Below are 19,598 nucleotides of genomic sequence, written 5' to 3' on the forward strand. Positions count from 1 at the left end.
CGTGTGTTGGCAACACTGACGTACATGACTGAGCCTTCGGCACTGCAGAACAAGAAACACAAACATTACAATAAACTGCACTGTAATCACTATTTGTTAAGAGCATCATGTAACAGCCTCACAAGAACTTACAAAAAATAATGATTTGATTTGGTGAATTAATGAAATGCTAAATACAGTGGAACGATCCATGAAAATGAACTGTTAGTATTTTTGCACTACTTAATATCTTAATAAAGGCTTTAAATAAAGGTATATGGATGTATTTGAGGAAATTTGTGGTGAAATTAAACATGACTTTTTGTTGAAAATAAATCTACTTATTTGACACTACAGATATATTGACAGTATAGAAATCAAACTTATGATATATTTTAAACAATATAGATATAAGCCTGCATTGCATACGTGATGATGATGTGTCCAATGACTATGAATAGCCCAACTAGCAGGGATACAAGTGTGAAGGAGAGCAGAAGTGCCTGAGAAACAAATGTTAATGATTCTAGGAGACTGATTCATAATCATCCTTAATCATCCTGCTGACCGGCAGTGGTGATATATTTAGAGGCAACAAATGAAAATATAGCACCTTTACAACCAACACTTTTCTATGTGTCGGGTCTGGGGTCCAGCTACAGGACGTTCAGATTGGCCTAGAAGTCATGGACTGTGACAGCACAGACCCCTGTAGGATTCCATGGTCTTTGCAATTGAAGCGAAAGGTGATTTAATGCCTGAGTCAAGTATTCAGCAGCGCCAGGAGGAAGGCGTGATGACGACTGGTGCTTTGGAGGGAAAGAAAATCTAAAATGAAATAGAGCAGAAATTTTTCCGATGCATCAAAAGCTTTGCCTGATCGCATTAAGGAGCTAGAATTAAACAAAGGGAAATAGTGTGTACAAGATTCAACGCTCAATCAGTGGATGCAAAATAAAATAATTAGCAACATGTTTCCTTTATTGAATTTAAAATGAGTGGATTTTAATACAAATTTAAACAAATAACACTTACTATGGTAAATGGACTTGAGCTTATATAGCACTTTTTTAGTCTTCCGACTACTCAAAGCGCTTTTACACTGCATGTCACACCTACACATTCACACACTGATGGTAGTGATCGCTATCCCGAATTTCCCCTTTCCTGAATTTCCCCTCTGGGGATCAATAAAGTATTATCCTATGTAGTATCATCCATCAGAAGTAACGAATACCATTCATACACCACCACCGAAGCAGCAGGAGCAATTCAAGGTTAAGTGTCCAAGGACACATCGGACATGTTGCCCAGCTGGGGATCGAACCTAAAACCTTCCGGTTGAGAGATGACTCTATCACAACCGCCCTATCTACAATGCTATGTACAAAAATAAATCCTTCTAGCTATAGCTCACTAAACTGCTGGAATATCAAATGAATAGCTACAGTAGCTGTATTTTGGACCCAATCCCAACCAAGCTGTTTAAGGAAGTCTTTCCCTTAGTTAGCAACTCTATATTAGATATGATCAATTCGTCTCTACTGGCAGGCTATGTATCACAGGCATTTAAAGTAGCGGTAATCAAACCTCTACTTAAAAAGCCTACTCTGGACTCAGGAACTCTAGCTAACTATAGGCCTATATCCAACCTTTCTTTTATCTCAAGGATCCTGGAGAAGGTGGTAGCTAAACAGCTGTGTGACTTTCTCCATCACAACAGTTTATTTGAGGAGTTTCAGTCAGGATTTAGAGTCCACCATAGCACTGAGACTGCACTAGTTAAAGTTACAAACGATCTACTTCTAGCCTCAGACAGGGGACTTCTGTCTGTGCTCGTCTTGTTAGATCTTAGTGCTGCTTTTGACACTATTGACCATCGGATCCTGTTGTACAGACTGCAGCCTTTGCTTGGAATTACAGGGACTGCTTTAAGTTGGTTTGAATCCTACTTATCAGACCGATCTCAGTTTGTACATGTTAATGATGAGTCCTCTATGCACACTAAAGTTTGCCATGGAGTCCCACAAGGTTCAGTGCTTGGACCAATTCTCTTTACATTATATATGCTTCCTCTGGGAAATATTATGAGGAAACACTCCATACAGTTTCATTGTTCTGCAGATGATACTCAGCTTTATGTATCAATGAAACCCGATGGCACCAGTCAGTTATGTCAGCTAGAAACGTGCCTTAAGGACGTTAGGACCTGGATGACCAGAAATGTTTTGCTACTTAACTCAGACAAGACTGAAATTATTGTGCTAGGCCCTAAGAACCTCGGAGAGACTTTTTCAAGTGATTTGACTGTCCTTAGTGACATCAGCCTGGCATCTAGCACCACTGTTAGGAATCTAGGAGTTCTTTTTGATCAAGATATGTCTTTTAGCTCTCACATCAGTCAAGTTTCAAGAATAGCCTATTTTCACCTTCGTAATATATCCAAGATCAGGAATATCCTGTCACAAAATGATGCAGAAAAACTAGTTCATGCATTTGTTACCTCCAGACTGGATTATTGTAACTCTCTTTTGTCAGGGTGCTCTGGCAAATCTCTAAAGACTCTTCAACTGGTCCAGAACGCTGCAGCTTGTGTACTGACCAGAACCAGGAAATGGGACCACATCACTCCTGTCCTGGCTTCTCTGCACTGGCTCCCTATACAATCTAGAATAGAATTCAAGATCCTTCTTCTCACCTACAAAGCGCTAAATGGCCAGGCACCATCTTACCTGAAGGAGCTACTAGTGCCGTACTGTCCCTCGAGAGCGTTGCGGTCCCGGAGTGCAGGCCTGCTGGTGGTACCTACAGTCTCCAAGTGTACTATGGGGGGTAAAGCCTTCAGTTATCTGGCTCCTCTCCTCTGGAACCGCCTTCCAGCCGGGGTTCCGGGAGGCAGACACAGTCTGTATTTTTAAGAATAGACTTAAAACTTTCCTTTTTGATAAATCTTATAGTTAGTGCTGGTGTAGACCAGCTCTTAGTTATGCTGCTATAGGCTTAGACTACCGGGGGAACTGGCACCTTGAGCTCCTCTCTCTCTCTCTCGCTCTCTCGCTCTCTCTGTGCATATACAGTACATCATATTACTGCATGTATCTATCTGTAAATCTCAGTCACTAACCACCTACTTTCCTGAGAGCTCTTGAACTCTCTTAGGCTCCTCAAGATCGTTGGTTGACGGCCTGCCAGAACAAACAACACTATAGCAATAAGTAAGGTCTTTTACCTGCTTTTTGTAACATAACAATGAGTAAGGTCTTTTTACCTGCTCTTCTGTAATGTTAACAGACAAAGAGTAAGGTATTTTACCTGCTTTTTGTAAAGTGTCTTGAGATAACACTTGTTATGAGTTGACGCTATACAAAATAAATTGAATTGAATTGAATTGAATTAGCCATCTTTAGATATCCTGAAACCTTCTCGTGATCACAACCTAATTGTCATGTGGAAAATGCCTTGTTGTCCTATCGCAGCCTTGAATCCAGTTTCATGTTAAAAAAACAGAAGCTTTGTGGAACTTTACAGAAACACCTGGCCACATCTGCCTCTCTAAAAGTAAGCACTTTTCAGGGTCACTTGGCCTTTACCCAAAACACAGACCAGCAGTGTGGGTAGCTACACTTCTTTCATTTTGAAATAAACAATATCAAAGACATAACCTTGAAGAAGTAGCAACAGAAGAAATGTGGGACAGAAAACGTTTGCAGGGCTGTACCGACATGATCTGCTTTCTATTGTCTACCCCCCCTTTAACCATGACATATAGTCTTTGAGTCAAATTTGACCCGTTGTGACATTTGACAGTAAACCACCCTCAATGTGGTTGTTTTAGCCTAACGTTTGATGACTATTCCTAAAACTAAACCAAACACATAGAAATGAAATGTTTGTACATTGAGACTGTTCTGGGTCAAATTAGACCCTTATTAGATCAAGGAAAATGCATTGCAAAAACTCAGATATTAACAAATTTGTCTCATTTGTCTCATTTCTTATCCAAAGTATCTCATTACGCTTATGTTAAGCCACATTCAGCTGACAAGTCCAGAAAAACATCTGACTAAAACAAAAACGCAAAAAATAAGGCCTGCATTGCCAGTAAGAAGTACAAAAATAAATCTGCCACTGGGGCAAGAAACATTTTCATGTTGAGTGTCATTAAATGATATGTGCTATCTAAATATGATTTCACATCTCATTTAAAAACAGTTAAAAGGTCAAGTTTGTTTGCCCCAGTGGCAGATTCTCTTTCCTTACTAACAATGCAAGTCTTATTTTTTTGCTTAGGTTTTAGATTTTTCAGGATGGTGGTTTGAGGTGATTTTGACATTGAAAATGTACAGGACATGTCTCTTTGTATTTTTTAAATGGGACAGTAGTGACAGAGTTTAAGGGGGACCTTGATGCTGTCATTAGCTACATGTGATCAGGTTTTCGCAGAGACAAGCACCTGAGTCACAGTCACGGGGGGTTTCTCAAAACAGTGAAACAGTGAAGTAAAAACTACAGAAAGAATAAAATATGGAGCATATAAGGAGCAGAAGTCATTCAGAGGTCAGATGGTTCCTTGATCCAGTTGTGAGATCTGCACCAGCATGCACAAACCCAAGTAATGTCACAAAACAATATGAAAATAAAAAATATTAGAATCCATTAATTCCAACCAACTGAGATCAAAACGCAGATCAAATGAAGGGTTGGGTTGGGGGGGAGCACCTGGGCTTCTATTTTATTGACTGAGATTATGGTAGCAAGCCTTACTTTGCAAGAGTCCATTGATCTGATATTCTTACGTCTGGAAATTGGCCTGGTAGCTAGAGAGCTGCCAGTCCACTTCCTGAGCACTGCCGAGGTGCCCTTGAGCAAGGCACCTAACCCCCCCACCAGCTCAGGAGCGCCCACTGCGGGCAGCCCCCTCACTCTGAGACCTCTCCATTAGTGCATGTCCATAGGATCCTGTTTGTGCATGTGCATGTGTGTGTATTTCGGCCTATGTTTGTGTAGCATGTTAACTAGACAGAGTTTAAAAACGAATTTCCCCTCGCGGGATCAATAAAGTATACATTATTATTATTATTATTACATGAGGAAGCAGATATAATAGTGATTAGTGTATGAAAATGATTTGGAGGAGGAGGTGTCAGAGCAGGAAGATAATATGGAGAAAAAATCTGATTAAAGCCCCTCTGTCTGTTTTGCAATGATAATTTGTCATGTCTTGTTTGTTAAGTATTAATTCATATTGAATAAATAAATCATAGTTATGGATGTTAGTCATGAGGATTTACTGTAAGGGATAATGCACGATGAGATGTCCATTAGCAGGAATGAATGAAAGACGTAGAGTGTGCAATATATACATATACACTGTAAACCCGAACAGTATTACTAACTCAAAGCCATTAAGGGTACAGAACTTAAAAGCAGCTAATTAGTTAACAAAACAATAAACTATTGAGTTCTCTGAACGAGTGATGTGTTTTAATTTAATATGGATCAACGTGTTTGAGTTAATATCCATGTCTAAATCATATAATTTGAGTTAACAGAGGGACGCAGCGTATGACGTCATCGACGTCACTACGTTCACTCACGCTTTTGAAAAACTCACAACGGCCATGCTAGAAGTAAAACGAAAAGGTCTTTGGCTTTTCGTTTTCAAATTTGCCGTGCTAAAAAGTGATCATAATTCAAACCAACTCGAAAACGAAATGACAAAGTGGACGACGCAGGAAAGTGACGTCAGACTCCAGCTCCCAGGCAGGTGAACGTAATATTTACAGTGTATGAGGCGAGCGGGCAGAACGCGCAGTACGATGGGTGGCGGGGTGAATCTTCTGGAAGTCTGAATCTGGAGTCTGAAGTCACTTTCCTGCGTCGTCCACTTAGACATTTCGTTTTCAAGTTGGTTTGAATTATGATCACTTTTTAGCACGACAAGTTTGAAAACGAAAAGCCAAAGACCTTTTCGTTTTCATTTGAAATATGTCATATGTATACATAGAAAGTAAAAGTATAATGCAAACTGGATGACTGAATATTCATTTTAAATATAGGTCAAATAATGCACCTATAATCTGAAAATTAAAAAGTGTTTCTGTTACTGTATTTTCATTTTAAAATTAGATTTTTCATTTAAATTATGATACAGATTTAGCGGGGCATTTTTTGAAAATGATAAAGCAAATGTCATTTTCTTCCTCTTTTTAATTTAGTCAAAGAATGTGCATTTTTGAAGTTGAAAACTAAAATTCAAATTAGATAAATTAATCATCATTTTATTTTTGAGTCAAATAAAACACTCATATTCTGAAAATGAAAAAGCATTTCTGTTAATGCATTTGAATTTTCAAATTAGCTTTATCATTTGAATTTTGATCACTAATCGCTTCCATACTAGAAGCGCCACAAATTTGAAAGTTAGGGTTACATCAACATGACGGTGTGCCAGTGACTGAAGCCACTACCATTCAACTGACTGGCATTATTTCAAGTCTCGGGCTGTTCCTTGTTCTAAGTCATCTGCTGTGGTGAGTAAAAAAGTTTCTCAAACTTCTTGCGTCTGTTTACTGGTGTATAACGTTAACAGAAGCTATAACGTTAGCATGCTAATACCTTGAGCTAACTGTTGTTGAAACTGCAGCAACGTTATTTAGATGAACTTTGACCCTACTGTGGAGGCAGGTAAGCTGCTGCGCTGACGTGTTTGAGATCAAATATAATGTTCTTCGTCGTAATCATTTGTCAGACTGCAGGACAAAGAAGAACGGAACGCAACGTAAATTATTTTTAAATATTTAATTAACCATTAAGTAGAGAGTTGTGTGACTCACTAAAATATTTTTGTTTAATAAATGATCCTGGTTTGTGTTTATATCGTATGTGACTGATCTTTCCCATCAGGTTAAAGTGGAGGAAGAGCACTGAACTTCAAGCTTTAAAGACATCAGGTAAGAAGTAAGCCATTTCTAAACTTTTTATATTATTACCTGTGAACCCACAGCCTTCTGTCTGCCCCAGCAGTACAGTGATAATCTTTAATGGTCTACTGCATTATAACATGAGGGACATTTTCCACTGTGGTGACAAAAGTTTCATATGGGTGAGGGCTGTTTGTTGAAACCGTAGTTTGTGGTGTGATGAACTGCCTTACAAACATACATGTCTTTGTTCAACAGAACATTATAAAATAGTTTCAAGTATATAGTGCAAGCAGTTTTTCACAGGGCCATTATTTTAACTAATCTCAGCTTGTTTTCAAATCATTTGTGCTCATTAAAGGAGAGCTGCTGAAGGCATTTCATCATTCCCCAGTCACCTGACTCACTGCATATCAACCTTTGTATTGGTGAGTATGATTTGTTGTTAAATTAAAATAAACATAAGCATTTGATTATGATGAACTGGAATAATCTAAATTATGTCATATTGCTAATTGAATCTATTTCCCTTGGATCAAACTGAATATTAAGTAAAACTACAAATAATCTATTTTCAGTGTTACAGTTAAAAACTGTTCATCAATATACTTTTATGTTTCTGTAGGTCTGCAGTTGTTTGCTGAGTTCCATTGCATCACAAATATGAACCTTCACAACACATTCTACAGCCAGCTGGACCGACACACACTGCAACAGCTTGTCTCGTACAGGCAGAAGGCCTCAGCGACATGAGAGACAGGCGCTGCAGGAGGATTTATAAGCTGTAGGTAAATGACATACATAAGAATAATCATTTTAACCTGCAGCTAAGGTTAATAATGATCATTTATTCTTATAGTCATAATGAGAATTTAAAAAGGAATTTATTTTTTGGCCTAGGAACAGCATGATGTACACAAGAAGCACTCTGGCTCTTCATACCCTCCCATTGTACCGGCAAGGGGATCTTCAAGATCTCCTGCGAGGTATGTACTCAGTGCAATTATGAAAATGTCAATATCAATGACTAGTGTAAACTGTTTTTGTAAAGTAAAATGTGACTTCCTGCATTTTACAGACTTTAATAGAAGAAAAGATGGGTTTAGATTTTTCTAATTATAAGGCTCACATTAATTACAGTGGAAGAGTATAAGGACTGTTATTGTTCTTCCACTCCATGAGGCATACTGTATTAGGCCAGGTCCAACTGTAAGACATTTTCAGTCCTTGTTGAACATGAGAAAATCGTAGTTAGGCTGAAGCTAAAATGGTGCTTCAGCAGTCAGAAGTAAAAAAACAAGAATTAGTTGATTTTCTTTTTTTGTGGCAGGAAGAGGAAGCATGATTATCTTTGATGTGATTTGGCTAAGTCTGAGTTCTAGAGGCCTCGTAATAATAATGGACTTTAGGTCGCATTTTAAAACAGAATTAGGACTTTGAATTTTGTCCTTTCACCCTTACAGTGGCTCACATTCAGCAGGTATTATAGAGACAGTATAGACAGAGAAAAAAGTTTGACCGCCAGTAACTGCCAACATGCATATTTACATGCGAGTGTTGCGTCAAGACAGAAACATATTTACTGATGCTTTTAATTGTGTGAGGAGCAAGAGCCTACTGTGCAGGACTTGTAATATTGTTACTGGGATTATCTCCATCTTTTTTTCCTTTTATTTTTGCAGTGGGACGATGAGCCAAACTTTGAAGACACTCCTGTAGCTCTCCTCTATGTGGTCACTGACAGCTCCACTGGTACCATCCAGTTCAACCCTGACAGCATTTCTGATGTGATTGAAGCAGACCTTGATGTGACAGGTCTCCCCAGGTTGGATGATGGACATTTTCATAATGTTATCTGAAGGTAATCATTTTATAAGGTTCCTTATCTACCTCAGCACATGATGTGTGTGATTCATTATGTTAAATCATTGGATCTTTATTTGCTTTTGATTCCACAAAAGTTATTTTCTCATATTTTGTTTAAATTTATTGGTTATTTCTAATAATGTCCTTAATTTGCACCTTGTAGCACAGTTTAAGGTTCTTTAAATCCTGTGTAAAATAAACACTGTCAATGTTTCCATTAAAATACAGACACATGACTGGATCTACAAAACCATTCCAGTTGTTTCAAGTTTCATAGACTGTTTTAAACTTAAATAAAAAAGGTGAACTGAACAAAGTGAGTTGTATTAGTATTTTTTAACAAGTGTTCCTGAAATGAGTGTTTTCTTGTACATTTTGAGCTGATCAGAAGTTATTTTTTTTATCTTTTTCCTTCGGTGTATAAGTTTAGCACAATTTTTTGATTAGATTTCCCCCAGGCTTTGGGTTGAGCACAAATAAATTTATTGAGTAGAAGAGTTGGATGGATTTAATTTGAATGAGTATCATCAAATCAATTAAAGCGAGTATGCATAACTTAAAAATATATTTTTTACAAGTAATACATTTGAGTTGGGAAAACTTAAAAATTAAAAAAGAAAATTTTTATTTCTACTTCTCAAGAACTTTGAGGTAATCAGTTACGAAAAACATTTTGAGTACTTTCAACTTGTTCGGGTTTACAGTGTATATATATGTTTATATAACAAACCCCAACTGTTCTACAATGTTCTCACCATTTTCAGTTTCAATAAAGAATTACGGCTGTTATGTTTTCATGTCCTAGGTAAAATTGGAAATTATATTGTGTGATAGGAGATGAAAATGAGTGAGGTAAAACTTTAAATAAAGAAAAGAATAAATGGTGGTAAATGGATTTGTACATCACTTTTCTAGTCTTCTGACTACTCAAAGCGCTTTTACACCGCAGGTCACACCTACACATTCACACACTGATGGCTGTGGTTGCTGTGTAAAGTGTCCATCAGTATTAACTAATCCCATTCACTCACATTCATACACCACCTGGGGTTAAGTGTCTTCTTGCTCAAGGACACATCAGACATGTAGTTGCAGGAGCTGGGGATTGAACCCTCGACCTTCCAGCTGAGAGACGACCGACTCTACCAACTGAACCCCAGCCGCCCACACTCTTATGCTCCAACATTAAGTAAGGATTAATCAGCCGTGTATGAATGCCAGATAGGCTATTTATACATTCACTATATATCTGTAGTTCAACATTTGGTATGGACAGTTGTTAGAAGGGAATTTCTGGCCCTGGTCACAATTGGCTCGGACCATGCGTCAACAATAAACTCCTCATTAAAACCTGTTCAAACTCAAAAAGAAAATGCATTCATATTATTTATGTATCACTTAGGGAGTCTATTGTGAAGTAATGTTAGTCTCTGTGTCTCTCCATCCATTACAGCACTATCTTTTGCAGGTATTCATTTCTACCTCTTCCTCTTCAGCCTCGCCTCTCTTTCCATCCATTCAGTCACTTCCTGCATTAAACATTTTATCAATGTTATTATCCATTAATCGGTCTACGACCTCCCAACCCTCTCATTATTTCATGCCTTGATCTTCCCCGTGCAGTTCATACCTGTTGCCTCCACCATGCCTTCAAGGATCACCACGATCTCAAACTCCTCCTTCTCTATTTGAGCCATTGTCATCTCCCAGAAGGGGCTCTTCTCATTGATCTCGTGCGAGATGATGAGTGGGGAGACCAGGAAGAGGCGGTCATCTCCCGTGTCAAAGCCGATGTTTATGTCGGTCTGGTTGAGCGGGATGAACTCCCCCTCCTTGGTCTGCTGCGAGCGGATCAGCTTCGCCCTGATCGACGCCTCCACGATGTGAGAGTTCCTCAGGTCCCCGACTCGAAACATCAGGCACAGCTTGTTGTCTCGCACCGATATGACGGCCTTGTGCGAGAACATCAGGGTCTCGGCGCGGTTCTTTGGCTGGGAGATCTTGACGAACATGCAACCCACCATCATGGCGTTCACGATGGAACCCAAAATGGCCTGCACCAAAAGCAGTATAATACCTTCAGGACACTTTTCTGTGATCACGCGATAGCCGTACCCGATGGTGGTCTCCGTTTCGATGGAGAAGAGGAAGGCCGACACAAAACTGTTCAGGTTCTCCACGCAGGGGGTCCAGCCCTCCTCGTCGGCGTGCCACAGATCCCCGCGGATGAGCGCGATCAGCCACCACAGGAAGCCAAAGAAGAGCCAGTTGACCACGTACACCAGGGTGAATATGAAGAGGCTGAGGCGCCACCGCAGGTCCACCAGCGTGGTGAACAGGTCGCTGAGGTAACGGTAGGTCTCCTGCACGTTTCCGTGGTGAACGTTGCACTTGCCGTCCTTCTGGACGTAGCGCTGACGTGGCTTCTTCGCCGGGTCTGAGATCAAGTGAGTTCGCTCTGTTGAGATCTGAGCCTCCCTTAAGTGTTTTGGAAGCTTCTTAACCTGTGTGGACGAGAAAGATAAAAAAAGAGAGAGAGAGGCAAAGTCAAGGGACGAAGAGAGGGATCAAAAACAGTCCAATTGTTTTTCAACATAGGTGTAATTTACAGTCAAATTTATTTTCATATTTCTTCTTCTCCAAAGCTGCATTGGGTTTGTACCAGAGGATGTAGGTGTTAACCTTCTTAATGAGATTTTCATTCAGGCCTTTGCAGAACCGACACTGCATGTGTGCAGCAGGCGGGGGGAAAGGAAATAAAATTAAGAGCTGTTATAAAGTCAGTAACTCTGTGCTTCTCTACTGTGACATTGTAAGGTGTCAGTGAATGCAACATTTATATAGAGGGAAGAAAGAGAGAGTAAGGACACAACAAGAACACAAGGGCGCCCAGGTCTTTGTCTGTGCTGGCGCGGCTCCAGCCAGGCGATCTGTCCCCACAGCTGTGCCTTGCCTCCCCCCCCTCCCCTGTCCCCTGTGTTCCCTCCCCTCACACCCTCTGGGACTTTGGCAGGCCTGGATAGGAACAGATCCTCCATCTTTTTTCCCAAAAGACCCTTATGGCATCCTTAAAAAGAGTGGCATATGCCTGGGCACACGCACTGTATTATATTAAAAAAAAAAAAAACCTCTATCATGCACAAACAAGCAGGATTCTAATATTGTATGTTTTAAACATTTAGGTTTATGAAAAACAATGACTACTGCAAAGCCCGGAAATGTATTCCTGCAGGGGCTGCACAGAATTTTATTAAGTTACTTTCCTATGACACACGCTTTGATACAGCAGGAAAGAGACAAACACAGGAAGACAGAGTCGTCAGGCACCTCTCAAACAGACAAAGGACACACAGGCAGCACCCAGACACCTTCCAATCTCAGTGGATAATCGAAATGCATTGTGCAGAGGAAACAAAACACCTCTTGTGTCCTATGAATCTTGCTGCTAATCGGACACCTGTGATCCATCTCTCTCCAGAGTCGTCGCTCACATCAACTGGGGAAAGTAACGTCCTATCCTGGCTACATTGACTGCTCTTCTCCTCTATCAGAAAAACGGATCACTCTCACGGTTCAGCCCAGAAAAAATAAATAATCTTCGGCACTACAATATCCTTGCGTTGCCTTCAATCGTGCAGCCCGAATAATACACATCTGTCAAACAGGTTTGTTCGGTTTCCTTGAGATGTCAGGTGCTGTATCATCCCTTTCCCTGCGTCCATGCCGAGTTGGTCAGGACTGCATGTGCAGTATTGAGTTTTCAGATATTGATTTGAGTGATCCCTGTGTAAGGGACATTTCGACAAAGAGGAATTGAAAGACAATGCTTATTGACCGACATCACAATTAGTGGCATGATGACATTGCACTCACTAAATGTCAGCAGGCTCCCCTTATTACCAGTTGGGCTCAGGGATATTGGACAAAATATATAATCAGAACAAAGTCAGGTCTGTATTCCCTGAAGTGGATCTACCCTCTGACAAAATCAGGAAATGTAGTATTTTTTTTGTATTACTACAACCACTACAAGCCTTTTCAAATGAAGACATCCCAAATAGTCATTTCAGATGTGGTTAATTGAGTGATAGATGAAGTTGTCAAAGCAGGGCCTCCCAATCTTTGGCCTTTTTTTTTTTAGTCAATGTTGTCTGTGGGGATGATGGTCGATAAACAAATTCATTAGTTCTCACCGTGTGGCGGTACAGGCGCTGGGTGTTTCCTCTCATTAAGCTTTTTTTTGGATGCGCTTGGGTAGACAGTATAAGCTGGGGAATCAGGACAGATCACCAGTACAAGCCAAGCATCCTTTAGTGGGTTGGCTTTTTTCTTCTCTTTCTATCTCACCTGTAAACTGAACAGTAGGTCTACCTGAGCTGGACGTGCATGTATAGTTGTACTCTTTGTGATCCATAATCTGTTTTTTATCTATTTTATCACATCACTCTCTAAAGCTCTTTTGTTTTATATGCTGATATAGCTCTTCCTATCTAATCCCCCCCCCTCCCCCCCTATACCTTCTAAAGCAGTTGTCTTCCTTTGATATCTCAGTCAACCTCAATGGCCACCCCATCCATCTCTTACAGTGTCTCTTTCAAGTCTCCCTCTCTCAGACAGCTGTGGTGAGGTTAAGTGGGAATCAGTAAAGCTTGGACCAGAAGTGGCTGTGTGTACCTGTGCAGGTGTGACTCCTATCTCCATGTTGTGGTCCATGAGGACTCGAGAGTCTCCTGCCATCCTCAGCTGAAGCTCAACACCTGTAAGATATAAAAAAAAAGGAAATGTCGTGGGTTGAATTTCAGATTTTAAAACAAACATTTATTTTAAATCTTAATATTAGCAAATTCATCGATCACCCAAATTGAAATCTTAAACCAGAGAATTAGGGTCAGAGGTACAAAGAGTCAGAGACATGCACAGTACATTTCCTCTTGCAGTGCATACATTATTTCGATACTAACAATGTGCTGTCGATGTATAGAGCAACCCCAGGAGGGACATTATTTTCTACCTGTCATTTAAACTACTTCAATGAATCAATATGTCAATATGAGGAAGTTGGTATAATTAGAACCAACAGAAAACCAGAGAGCTGCTTGAACTGTCCCCATTAAAAGGTCAGATCTTAAAGTGAGATGTTGCAGTTCTATTGGCTGTAAAATGTATTTTTGGTATTAAGAGTCTACAGTATAGTTTTTACAGATACTGTACATGAAGATGGAAGCTGCTGGTACTGCTGCGGTGCCTACTTCGTTCATTTTAAAGAATAGCATTGTATCATGAGTTTAATTTATGTTGAAACAACTCTTATCCAAATGCTGTTATATGTTTGAGGATCAGCGAAGACAAAATTGAACTTTCAAAACAGGTGCTTTTTTTAAATCTACTAAAAGGAATTAGCATTTACACAGATTTTCCCATTATGTGAGTTAAAAAAATCCCACAATGGAAAATATCTTCAGCTTTTTATTAAGTCATGTTGATTAAAATGTGTTGAAAAATGAATGGTAGTTAAGGCAAAATACTCTTACATTGATTAAGGTCGATGAAAGAAAGCTTTGCCAAATATTGTCGATCTTACTTTTATGCTCTCACTCTCTGTGTTTACAGTTCATCCCCCTTGACAGTAATGGTGGTTTCACTTGTGATTTTACCATAAATTCTACAATTCTACAATTCACTTAGCAGACGCTTTTATCCAAAGCAATGTACATCAGAGAGTAAGTACAACACAAGCAAGGATCTAGAAAAAGGGAACAATGTCAGTAAGAGCAAACGATCAGCTTTGAGTCTGATTGGACGCACAGGTGCTGACAGGAAGTGACCAGAGGCAAAGCACAACATTGAGTGCAGTTCTTGAGAGCTCTAATCAGTATAGAAACCATCTTATAAGTTGTCGTTATCAAACAAAAACCATCGTCATTACCATCATCATCATCAATAATATGGAGACCATCATCATTAAGTTAGTAAGTATTCATGAAAGAGCTGGCTCTTTAGCTTTTTCTTAAAGGTGCAGAGGGACTCTGCAGATCACATGGAGTTTGGAAGTTCATTCCACCACCGGGGGGCGACAGAGGAGAAGAGTCTAGTCAGAGACTTAGGACCCTGTTGAGAAGGTTGGAAATGATTTCTGAACATATCTGGGAAACATGTCCGCTATGCTAGCAACATGGTTCTATGACAGTACTAGTTTGTTCAACCAACACTTTAGTCAAGACTGAGCCTTAAAACTAATGACGTTACAATCAACCAGTGCTTTTATGCTTAGTGCTAATAAGCAAATGTCTGCCATGGATCACGTTACCCTCAAACTCAATGAATGACTTGAAGCTTGCCTACAAACTAATGAAACTGAGTTAAGATATTCAAACATACATGCTGGAATATCAGCTCATGATGAAAGTTGTTGATCTTATTATCAAGACTCAATGCGTCCGACAAGAGGAGAAGAAAAAGTATAACGCCTTTTCAAAAGCAGGACAAGCTGGATTTGTTGTCCCTTCTCTTAACTTTAAAGAGTAATAAAATATGAGAAAATTGTTACAGACATCCCCAACATACCAATTACATAAAGTACAAGTGAAATGTGTTGCAGTATTTCCACTTTTATTATAATAATAATGGATTAACTGTTAAACTCACATGGGACATGACGCAGTGTCCACTGTGTGCATGGCTCAGCTGCTGTGTTTTTTCCCAGCGTCATTTTTTCTAAGAGCAAGCTCATTAATGCTAGCATGGCCACTTGCTTCCACTACACGTGCCCATATGAACACACACACACACACACATATACACACACCTCTCACTATTCAAATGCACCAATCTCATGCAGTTCCCCCCATGTTTCTGAACAGATGCAGGGATTGCTTTCTCAATCAGCTGCAGACAGACAAATAAATACTTTCTGTCAAAAAGGAAATCCAATATAATCTCATATTGGATTGGAAAAACAAGTGGATGTATTATCTTAGTGGCTGTTTTTAGCTTCACTGGAGCAACTAGGTGATGTGCTTGACAGTGTGATGTGATTTTAAAGAGTTTTTCTCTCTGCTTGAGTTGTATGCCGAAACTGGTATTTTTAAACATCTGTTATCTCGGGTACAAAGTGACAGGAGGAGTAGAAAAGGAACACTTTCAATGTGTCCTGAATAATGAGGGATATATAAAAACAGCAGCTGCATACTGTGGGGGGGTGTCAGTGTGTGTGTAAGGGTGGGACCTTTAGATAAAGTCCTAACTTTAGCAGCAATCTCACAACACCTCCGGAGCTCCACAAGAGGCAATTAAGTTACAGAGCCCTTGGGTGATGTTTGAAAATCAAGTACTTATAATTTGACCAAAGAACTGGGGATGAACAGGGTCATGTGACCAACCAAGCTGCTGCTTGTTCCTGACCTTAACTACATCTGACATTTCTTTGTCATATGTCCTTGATGCTATACTCTATATTTGATCGCTGACAAAGTGAGGAGAGGGAATGCAAAAAGGCAAGCTTTGGAGGAGTGATGAGGGGGACCACGTCACAAGTCGGATCCACACAGGAATATGGTGTTGACATTGACGGTCCAAAGCAAAGGGCAGAGTGACGTGACAGGCATCTGAGCAGGGGGAAGAAGACAGACAGACGGACAGCAGAGGCGCGGGGACACACACACACAAAGCTTCTGAAAAAATCTCAGCCGAATACATTAGAGATGTTGCAAGGTCTCGCTTTCTGACTCATTTTTAGGTTCTCTCATGAATTAAACATGGCTCCCTGGTGATTTGTGAACTCCAGACCCTGTGTGTATTTCCAGCGAGGGCTGTGATTGTGTTGTCTGTATGCCGCAGCAGACTCAACAAGCCCATATGAGAGGTGTTCGAACATAGATACCAGCTGGGGTGTTTTATCTATCTCGGCGCTTTAAGAGGGTAACAAGCGTTTATCTTGTTAGCAGCAGAGTGACAGGAAGCTTTGGCTGAATTGTATTCATGTCCTGATAACAAGACCACTCATCTGTTGTGCCTAAAGCAAAAAGGGGTACTAGTAAAAGGGGAACTTGCCCTCCTAAGGGATACCTGCAGGACATATATTTCCTTATTTGCTGACATTGCACGTTTGTGAACAATAATGTGCACAGAGCGCAGCAAAATGTGGCCTTTTCCTTTCCAACCTGTGGCAAGCTCTTTAATTCCCCCCCAGGGCCTAGAGTGTACTGAACGGCACTTGCTCCATGATTTAATTTTCTACATTTTTGCAGAACTTCAGAAACTTGCAGTACTTCAAGGTTAAAACTGGCTGACAGCTGAGCCGAGGTTTCTTTTAAATCAATACTAATCACAAGTCCAATAAAGGCCGTTCGACATAGTCCTAATCTAGATTGTTATTCTCACTTGATCAACAAAAACTGTAAACTGTTTCATTATGTAAATGATTTTTTTTATTTTTATTAATTTCCCATTATATGTAGGTAATCAATTCTTTTTTTCCAGTCTGTGGAGCAAAAACTATTTGCATGGATTTGCACAGACGTGCTTGTTTTGCAGATGCTGAGTGTGCTGCCTGCAGCTGTTGGGTACAAGTTTGGTTTAATGATATTTTTCACTTTTTGGGAATAAAATCTAATAAGCAGTTTCATGTATATATTTATAACTTTAACATATTTCAGTAACCCTCCTTTCCTTCTGACCTCACAATACTGCTTATGTTTGCTGAGCACGACAGGGTTACAAATGGCAGCAAGATTTTGTAAACTCAGCAATATTCCTTAGTTTTATAACACAAATCTGACTGTGAGCGGGCGCTCATCCATAGATTTTGAGGTCATAGCTTGCAGTTTTTTTTTGTCAGTTCATCAAATACAGTGCTGACATCAGAAACAAATCGGCAAACATAAAGAAAGGCGAAGAGGAAGAAAAAGAAGAAGCAAAAGAGAGAAAAAAAAAAGGCAAAGGTTGCTGCAGAGATTAGAACATCAGCTGTATCTGTCCAATCAGTGCGTCAGATAAATATCTACTCTGGAGAAGTTGTTTCAGCTTATCGTCCGTCTCTGCTTTGTCGGCTTGTGGAATCTTGAGAACTTTCTCTTCCCCTGATCTCCTGTCCTCCTTCACTCTTCCCCTTGAGTGAGAGCAAAGAGTCATGGTTACCAGGCCTCATGATTATGTCTCAGGCTAAGATTGGCCCATAAAATAACATGGCTTCATCCCTATCTCCGCTCACTTATGACACTTTGAGGTCAGGCAGGTCAAATGACTAAAAACGTCCCTAGCTCATTTGGCTCCAGGCCCAGCAAACACACAAATACACACGCACACACAGACACACACAGACACACTTCATACCATCCCTCCCTCCCTTATACCCATCATGCCGATAGTGAGCTGAGTGTATCCAGTTGTGTCCTTCTCATGGATGACCTTCTCTGGAGTGACACTGCTGCACAGAGACGTTCGACTCACTCTGGAGAAACAATTTCCTTAATGATATGTCCCCCTGCCCCCCCCCCGTCCCCCCGTCCCCGCCCCCGCCCACACACACACACACACACGTTTTTCACCAATTCTTAGGAAAAATAGTACAGTTTTTCACATCAAGAACAGCTATTGCAGCTAGTAAAAAAATATGTTTCTTCTTTCAGATGTGCTCTACTCATCCACTAAGATGAGTACTTCCAAAAAAAATATTGTAAAAGCAAAAAATGTCACAGTTCTGCTAAGTGGAACCTAGATTGGATTAGAGCCACAACACCCGATGTAGCCAAACAGCACCCTCTTCAACCACTGTCCTTGCATGGAAGATGTGACACAAATACAGTGTGTGAGTGTCAAAGCATGCCCGCGACACCCCGTCTCTTTTTGTTACAAGGCATTTCTGTCAGGCCTGCTCTTTGATATGGGGCTTAAAAATCAAAGAATCTTTTTTTTTTTTCCATTTGCTGTCTCAGAAGGCAAGGATTGCTAAGCAAAAAGATTGAATTGGAACGAGAGGGCGTATTGTGATGGTGGAGTATAGTGATATATGTTCAGGATTATAGACACTATTGTTCCACAGTAATTAGAAAATGAACAAAGTATGTAAATCAGATCAATTTGTCTAAATCCTCTTCATCAAACTTCACTGCCTGTGGTTCATTAATCCTCTGCTTCACCTCGCTGTAGAGGACAGACGAGCACGGGAGGATTGGACGGGGGGGGTGGGGAGTGGGAGGCCGTGAGCAGGGTGGGGCGGGGCTGCAGAGCCGGGCAGCGCATGGTGAATGTTGGAGGAGCCAAAGGTCAAATCGTCTTGATTGGAATTCCTGACATGCTTCAGTGTGTCCCCGTGCTTGTCCCTTCGAGGAGCCTCCTTCTCGATAGTCATCACATGCCAAATCAGGACAAAATGAGATTACAGCCCTACAGTTGCATATTAAAAAAATCCTCAGAGCAGCTTGTTTGGCAAAAGCAGCTGAGTAATGCACCCTTTGCTCAGTGCTCTGTCTGACAAGGTGTCCTTTCTCGATGAGCTTAAACTTCTGTTGCTGACAGATGCCACTTGACTGATTGAGTCTCAGCGGTGTAAGATGTGAGGCATGGTGATGTCCAAAATTGCTCAGCAAATAATTTATATGAAAGAATAACAATATAAAAGAGGAGACATGTTGAATTTAAAAATCAGCACTGTCATTCTACATGCCTACTCAAACAGGATTTCTCATTTTTACTTGTGTCAGTGAGCTGCAAATTCATGAGAATGTGCTCCTCATGGGTAATGAATTTTTGCTTTTTTAAAATGCTTCTTTAAAAAACAGTTTAAAAAAATCCCCCCAGGTTTAGTTTGTTACCTGAAAGTGTTTCCAACAT

At 40.3% G+C, this 19,598-nt stretch overlaps 1 protein-coding gene across 1 annotated transcript in view; it reads right to left on the reverse strand.

The window, feature by feature from the left end:
- Positions 1-19,598, reverse strand: part of kcnj5 (potassium inwardly rectifying channel subfamily J member 5) — a 35,656-nt gene that overhangs the window by 12,475 nt on the left and 3,583 nt on the right. The window contains exons 2-3 of the mRNA XM_020649065.2: positions 13,443-13,525; positions 10,399-11,272 (exon numbers count right to left, since the gene is read on the reverse strand). Of these exons, the coding sequence (XP_020504721.1) occupies positions 10,399-11,272; positions 13,443-13,505 (937 nt within the window). The 5' untranslated portion in view covers positions 13,506-13,525. The remainder of the gene's footprint in view (positions 1-10,398; positions 11,273-13,442; positions 13,526-19,598) is intronic.

Source organism: Labrus bergylta, chromosome 11 (assembly GCF_963930695.1).
Source record: "Labrus bergylta chromosome 11, fLabBer1.1, whole genome shotgun sequence".
NCBI classification, from domain to species: Eukaryota; Metazoa; Chordata; class Actinopteri; order Labriformes; family Labridae; genus Labrus; species Labrus bergylta.